The sequence below is a fragment of the Lipotes vexillifer genome, unplaced genomic scaffold (assembly GCF_000442215.2).
Source record: "Lipotes vexillifer unplaced genomic scaffold, Lipotes_vexillifer_v1.1 scaffold1699, whole genome shotgun sequence".
In the NCBI taxonomy this organism is placed as follows: domain Eukaryota; kingdom Metazoa; phylum Chordata; class Mammalia; order Artiodactyla; family Lipotidae; genus Lipotes; species Lipotes vexillifer.
In genome coordinates, this window is record NW_006796961.1 from 1,279,967 (window position 1) to 1,287,939 (window position 7,973).

The window sequence follows — 7,973 nt, forward strand, 5'->3', positions numbered from 1 at the left end:
TTATTTTTGGCTGTGTTGGGTCTTCGTTTCCGTGCGAGGGCTTTCTCTAGTTGCGGCGAGCGGGGGCCACTCTTCATCGCTGTGCGCGGGCCTCTCACTGTCGCGGCCTCTTGTTGCGGAGCACAGGCTCCAGACGCGCAGGCTGTGTAGTTGTGACTCACGGGCCCAGTTGCTCCGCGGCATGTGGGATCCTCCCAGACCAGGGCTCGAACCCATGTCCCCTGCACTGGCAGGCAGACTCTCAACCACTGTGCCACCAGGGAAGCCCCTGAATCTGTATTTTTCATGAGGACACCCAGGGGAACCCAACATACAGCCTGGGCCATTGGGCCCTGTGCTGAGGACCAGCCAGGCAGGGGGAGGCACCCTGCAGTCAGGGCAATTGCACCAACTCAGAGTTCCAGTCCTGGGGATGCCACCTATGGGCTGTGTGACCCAGAACAGGTCACAGAACTTGTACCGGGAAGAACTCAGGCTCTCGCATACCCATGCCTGGGTGTGAATCCTGCCTCAGACCCTTTCTAGCTATGTGACCTCAAGCAAGGCGCTTGGCCTATTTGCTCCTACGTATACATCTACAAGACGGGAGAACGACACATCCAGCCTCCCGGGGCTGAGGGGGGTGTGAGCATGAGCCCAGGCACAAGCCCTGCCCAATGCAGCTGTCTTGTAATTTTTTTTCATTCCCAGTCAATGTTCTGGTGGTGAAGTGATGCACTCTGCCAGGGGCTGGGACTCCATCTCCTCCACCCCTGACAACCCTGCAGGGTTCTGCACTATGCCTCCCCCTTCAGTTTTACATGAAGCCCCACGTTCCCCATGTGGAGTTTAAATGATAGGGGGGCTATCCAGGGGCCTGAGGCCTGTAGCCAAACACCTATAAAGTTGTCCTCGTTTGTGCTCCCCTAGAGGTAGAGCCTGAGACAAACTTGAATGCAAGGAATTTATCTGGGAGGTGACTCCAGGAAGCCCCGTAGGGGAAAGAGGGTGTGAGACAGAGAAGGGAAGGCCGCCGGGACAGGGTGTGTTGGTGAGCAGCTTCCCTATGGGTATAACTGGGATGCAGTTCCATGGAGGACCTCTGGGGTGCAGCAAAGAGCACTTACTCAGGTCATGTCACCCATGGTGGAGAGCTGGAGTACTTATCCTCCAGTGCCCATCAGCCATAGTCAAGGGCTGCTCCCAGAGGAGCTGTTAATTCCCCTATGCAACTAGAGAAAGCCCCTGGGCAGAGTAACAAGGGTACACAGTCAAAATATGAGGGGATATGGGTAGGGCCCCAGAAGCACCTGCTAAAATACCAAAAAGTGCCAGTGGAACCTGAACTCCTTTTAGACAACCATAAAACAACATCCATCTATTGAGCACCTACTATATACCAAACCCCACAGTCAGTGACTCACATTCATTATCAGATTGTTGTTATACCTTTATCTTCCAGAAGAGGGCCCTGAGGCCCAAGCAGTCCAACTCTGAGGACATTTGATTCGTACGTGCTAAAAGAATTTGATCCTGGGAAGCACAGATCCAAAGCCTGTGTCCTTCTCTGTGAGGCAGAGGGGCTGCCGCTGGGTCAGATGCTCAGGGGAGAAGATGACTGCTCATAATGGGGCCCAAGCCCCGATCTGGCCTCTGCTTTTGTGAGGTTGCTGGGAAGGCCTGTGTTTAGCATGGGTCCCACCAAGCCTTGAGGGAAGGGCCATCTATTTGAGCCAGACCCTTAGATCCAGGCAGGGGTGCTACTCGTTGTGGGCTCAAACAGTGTGAAATATTTCAGTATTTTTTTTAATATTTATTTATTTATTTGGTTGCACTGGGTCTTAGTTGTGGCAGGCGGGCTCCTTAGTTGTGGCATGCAAACTCTTAGCTGCGGCATGCGTGTGGGATCTAATTCCCTGACCAGGAATTGAACCCAGGTCCCCTGCATTGGGAGCATGGAGTCTTAACCACTGCGCCACCAGGAAGTCCCAATATTTCAGTATTTTAACAACAGCATACTATACCTGTGTGTCCCGCTTGAGCCAGAACCCAGCCCAGTGATATACCAGTCAGGATAGCTCAAGTTAAGCTGTGGTCACAAACACAGCTCTGTTGCTCCAGTCAACAAAGGGTTTACTCAGAGACCCGGGCTCACTGAGCAGCCGTCATCTGGAACATTACTGGTCACCAGGTTCAGGGTTAAGAGAGTTCTGGCGGGTCCTGCACTGGCCAGAAAGTGACTCACGCTGCCTCTGTTCACAACCCATCGGCTGTAACTAGATACACAACCTTATCTAACCACAAGGGGGCCAGGAAGTGTAGCCCTGTGTATGCCCAGAAGGCCTCTGCACCCTTGTTCCCATCCCCCTTCTCCAGATTAGGAAATGGAGGCACAGAGAGGTTAAGTCACTGACCCACAGCCACACAGCTGGATGGTAGCAGAGCTGGCATGTGAACCCAGAGGCTGCTGTCTTAGTAAGTGTGCTATAAGCACCGTCTTGATTCAGCAGGGTCCTGTCCATAGACTCTGGGCTTGCCCAGACCTGGGTTCAAATCCTGACTCTTCACCTCTATGCTGCCTGAGGTGAGCATCTTTGCTCTCTGAGCCCCAGTCGCCTTATATAAAATGGGTGATAAACCTTCCTCCCGAGGGTCTTCATGAGGATCCCAGTGACGTCATTTATGAAGCATCTGAGGTCTCAGAGAGCCCTTGGAACTGTTGGAGAAACAGGGCACAGCCCAGAAAGGCAGCCCTCCCCCACGAAAGAGCTGAAGCGGCACCCGGAGACCCCCCTCTGGGGCCAAGCAAGCCGTGGGAAGGCTGGGGGGTGCCAGGGAGGGGGGACTCAGAACAGATGATACTGAGAAGCCCATCCAGCAACATTTTGCTGTTTGAATGACTGTAACTGTCCCGGGCACTTGACTGGTCTGCAGCTGTACCCCTAACGGGCCCCCTGGGCTGGACTTGGGGGCCAGCCATGGAGCCCTATGTTGGCATCTCTATCTTGTGGGTCCCCATTCTAGAATTATTTCCGCGATGCCTGGAACATCTTCGACTTTGTGACTGTTCTGGGCAGCATCACCGACATCCTGGTGACCGAGTTTGGGGTAAGTTTCCCGCCGGCTTCTCTCTGGGCAGTTCCTGGCTGGGCTGGGAGGGGCGAGGAAGAGGTCATCAAGAAGCAGTGGGTCCCGACAGCCACAGCTGGCTCAAGCCAGCGCTTGACCATGACCAAAGAGGGAGAATTGGGGCCCCTGGGAGCAAGGGCAGCCCCTCAGGAGGGTGACGTGGGCAGACGGGGATGTCCGAAGCCACCGCCGTGGGGCTAGCGCTGCAACGTGAACTTCCCTGCCTCTTGGGTACCGACTTATGATTAAATAATGTGGATGAGCTCATTGAGAAAACTGAGACACTTAAAGGATCCCAAGGCTGAGCCCCACCCCCCAAACACCACACAGTGTTGGGGGCCCAGAGGGAACCGGCTTCAAGTCCATTCTTCTTGAACTAACCATGTTCTGGCTCACGGGGAGGAGGGAGCCATGGCCCTTGGGTTAACGGGGGGACACGATTCCCAGGACCTTAGGAGGGCCCCTGGGACATGTGTCTTCCTCTGTCCCCAGGCCTGGGAGGTTCCCAACGTGGTGGAGGGGGGTGGTTCTCTGGACCTCGCTGTGGTGGCCCCTCACAGGGCCACATCGTCTGGAAGACACAGGTCCCAGAGCTCCTGCCCCACACCCCCTCCCTGGCCATTTGCCAGTGAGCCTAGGCTTGAGGGCCCTCGGCAGGCTGTGGGGAGGATAGGAGGTCCTCACAGGCGAAGCTAAAGGGCAGAGGGTCAGAGCCAAGGGCCGGGGGTGGTAACAACCTTGTCATAATAACAGTAATAAAAGCTGACAGGGACGGCCAGGCACTGTGCCAAGCGCTTTACGTGGATTACCTCGTGGTACAGGTCGGGGGCTCAGCATATAAAAGAATTCCTCTAGAGGGTTCCACTGAAGGGATCCAAAAGCAGAGACTATTCAGAGTGGAGGGGAAGGGGCCCAGCACCCAACCACCGTGGGGAGCTGTTACCTGCCCAGGTGCTGAACTCAGAGAGGGGCCGCCTGGTGGGAGCTGTGAACATGGAGGGACAGAGCTCCTGCCAGAGACAGGGCCAAAGCAGGCATGGAGCATCGGGGGAGAAATACCCCTCCCTTCCTCTCCCACCCTATATCTCCTGCCAGCCACTTCCATTGGCCAAGCCCGGCCAGAAAGGAGCCAGAAGGCCAGAGAGCCAGGGTGATGCTCAGAACAGGCAGAGGAGAGCAGAGAATAGATCTGGGTGGGGTGGGGCCCGAAGAAGAGGGTGTTGCCCCATTTCACAGATGAGGAAACTGATGCTCAATGCTGAGGAGAATGAGGGACCTACTTAAAGTCATGCAGCCAGACCTGGTGACTCCTGAGGGCACACTGGTGTTCCCTGGGGCGTCCCTAACTGAGCCCCCAGCAACAAAGGGATCAATTGGCCCACTCTTCTATCCCGGAAGCCTGATAGGATTGGGAAGCTACACAGAAGAGGGGCCATTCTCTGACGCATCCCCCATACCCCCACCCAAGTGGTATCTTGGCCACAATTCTTTGCCTTCATCTTCAGTGAACCAGAAGTTCCCCCTTCCCCCGTCTCACCCCTGACACCTTCCTCTAGAGAGGTCATGCCCAGCTGTGGGCTATCCCCATCGGGGTTGCCCCCACCTGGCCACTGTCCCCTGGCAGAGGGCCAGAGCTTAGACCTCATCTTCTGTCCTAAGTTTCTAAGAGATCTGGAGCTTCTCCTGGCAGTCAGAGTATCTTGCCATACAGCCGAAGACAAGACAGCCTTGAACCAATATCCCTCTGGGTCAAGAGGTGAGAAGGGGTGACCCACCACCCCAGTAGGGCAGGTAAAGGAAGTTGATTGAAGCTCTAGTTGCCAGTAGGACTGGACCCCAACAGCTTGTTCTCCTGGCTGCAAGATACGGGAGGGCAGGAGAATGGGGCACGGAATCCAATTCAGGGATATCAGGACTATTGCAGTAGTCAAACAGCCCTCCCCTATGAGCTGTTTGACCCTGGGTAACTTGTATTACCTCTTCTCATCCTGTATTTGGGACTAACCTTCATAACCAACCTCATCAGACCTTTGCAAGCCTCACATTCATTCATGCATTCATAGAAGCATGCATTAAGCACCTGCTGTATGCCAGGCATTGTTAGAGGTGCCGGGAACAGAGCAAAACAGACAAGAATGCCTGCCCCCAGAAGGCTGACCTTCCAGGGCAAGAGAGGGCAACTTTGAACAAATCAGAGCGATTGACGTAAAGTGCTTGGCACAGAACCTGCCAGGAATTAGTTCACAAATGGTGGTTATTATTATTGCTATTTGCTGTTATTACTGTGAACGTACTTGGATTGCGCTTTGTTTGGCAGCCCCTCAGCCCTGAATTATAATCATTTGGCGGGAAAGCTAGAGGGTGGGCATTTGGACCCTTTTAGGAGGATAAACACCCGACCTGGAGGTGGGGAAGGTTTGCCCTGCTAGGCAAGGAGCCCTCAGCAGCCCCTTTCTGCCTCCCAGGTAAGCCCACTAAGTCTGAGGCCAGACAGAGCTCAGCCAGGCTGAGGCGAGGGGAGCCAGATCATTGGGAGGGCAAGGCCCCAGGGTTTCGGGGGAGGGGGAGAGGGTGTGAGGCCCACCGGGCCTCAGCTGCCACCCACAAGTGGCTGGGGTGACGTGGGTTTGCCCTGTGTGCGATGGATAATGACTGTGTTTCTTGTCTTGTCTCTTTTCATGCCTGCTCTTTAAACTGTATATTGGCACAACGCCGTCTGAAAAACTCATCCAATCAAAATGCACTATGAAATTCATTTGTTCATCCATGACGTGGTCTGTGTGTTCATACACCAATGACTATCTCCCAACCCACCACCACCACCCCCACTCCCCGCCCGGGAACCGAAACCCATTGGTTTTTTTGGCACTGGTTACAAATCAACCTAAAAAACGCTGAACACGCCTCCCCAACTGCCCCTGCCCGCCTGCTCCCCCTCCATCTTCAACATCTGCATCTAGAATCCGGTTGGTCTTACTTCTTTCTGAAGTCTAAATGCCTTACATTAACTGTGAACGCATCTTCTCGCATCAGCATTGCATGTCACGCCCTGGGCTTTCTAAACTTGGATTGCCTGATGCACCCCCCCATCCCCACCCCTGTATGTCTGTCCATCTCTCCAAACCCTCCCGACCCGTCCCCCCCCACCCTCGTTCCTGCAACCTCTCTTCCTCTGGTTGGTATTGGGTTCTGAATTAGGGTTTTCTGTTTGGGTTGGCTTGTGTCTTCTGCAGAGAAAAGGATGGGTTTGCCCCATGCAACACCTCCAACGGGACAGGTTGGCAACCCCCCCCGTCCCCCCCCACCCTCGTTCCTGCAACCTCTCTTCCTCTGGTTGGTATTGGGTTCTGAATTAGGGTTTTCTGTTTGGGTTGGCTTGTGTCTTCTGCAGAGAAAAGGATGGGTTTGCCCCATGCAACACCTCCAACGGGACAGGTTGGCTGGCTGAGTCTCCCACCCCATTCCTTACACACAGCCCTGTACTCAGAGCCATCAGGCACTCTCTCAAACCACTCCTGTCCCTGGTTAACTCCGTGGATCCCGGGGCCCCAGGAAAGCTCCAACAGTCCTCACCCCATTCCAAGCCCACGAGCTCTTCGGGCTTGACCAACAGCGATGTAAATCTCCAAGTCTGATGGAGGAGGTCTGAGGGCCTTGCAATGTGCAAAGACGCTCAAATGAGGGGGACTCAGAATGGCCAGAACCAGTTCTGGCTGAACGGCCAGGACTCAGGTCTGGCTGCTTCCAGATGGACCGGCCAGCTGACGCCCCCTCCTGGAGCCCTGACCTGCATGTACTCCCGTTCCCCTCCCCCCACCCAGACAGGGTCACTAGACACGTGTGCTCTCTCCTCTTTCCTGCTCAGCCTCTGACTCTCGTTACCTCTTTTCTCTGTCTCTGTCTCTCGCTCTCGCTCTCTCCCTTTCTCTTTTTTTGCTCTTGAAATCTCCCCCTCTTGATCCTCCCCCACCCCCTGACACACACACACACACACACACACACACACGCACGCACACACTATTCCTCCCTTCTGTTATATCCATCCACCCTGCAAACCCACACCCACACCCTGGATGCACCGTGTCCATCTCTCCCTCGCCTCACTTATTCGGCTCTCTGCACACTTGCACACTCCTTACTCTGTTAAATCCCACCTGCCTCTGCCCCTCCCCCACCATCCTCTGAGCCCCTTTGAAGGACCCGCAATGGCATCTTTGCACCGGGATCCCTCCCCTGCTAGCCATACACAAGACATTCATCCACCAAACATTTAATGAGCCCCGATTCGGTGCCACAGATGGAGGGTTGGGCAGAAGGGGACACCATCACTGCCCCCACCCCCTGTGTCACCTACAGTCAGGTGGGGGGAGGCAGGCATTGGTCAGATAACCCCTGAAACCCACTTGAAATTGTAACTGTGTTGCAAGCTGCAGGATGAGCAGCATTAACAATGTGGAGAGGGGGAGAAGAGGGCATTTGAGGCCCGGGATAGCATGTGCAAAAGTCCTGTGGCAGGTCGGAGCACGCAGGGGTCAGGGCCTGCAAGTGAGAGGGTGTGGCTGGAGCAAAGAGCAGAGGAAGGCTGACCTAGAGAAAGTGAAGACGGCAGAAGGGGACAGGACCTTGGGGCCTTGTGGGAGCCTGGGAGGATTTGGAGCAGGGGAGCCGTGATCGGAAGTGCGGTTAGACCAGATCCTGCAGCTGCAGAGCAGGGAGTGGGTAGGCGGCGGGCTGGGCTGGAAGTGAGCACCAGGAATCCCGAGGAGAGATGACAGCAGAGGAAGCAGGAGCAAAGTGAGGACTGGCCGTCTGAGCAGGGATCTCTCCAGGACCTGGAGAAGGGTTGGGTATGGGCTGGGGGCGGG

General features: G+C 55.2%; 1 protein-coding gene across 1 annotated transcript in view; it reads left to right on the forward strand.

Moving 5' to 3' along the window:
* Positions 1–7,973, forward strand: part of CACNA1A (calcium voltage-gated channel subunit alpha1 A) — a 242,007-nt gene that overhangs the window by 205,235 nt on the left and 28,799 nt on the right. The window contains exons 32-33 of the mRNA XM_007469118.1: positions 3,004–3,087; positions 6,069–6,074. Coding sequence (XP_007469180.1) covers positions 3,004–3,087; positions 6,069–6,074 — 90 coding nt within the window. The remainder of the gene's footprint in view (positions 1–3,003; positions 3,088–6,068; positions 6,075–7,973) is intronic.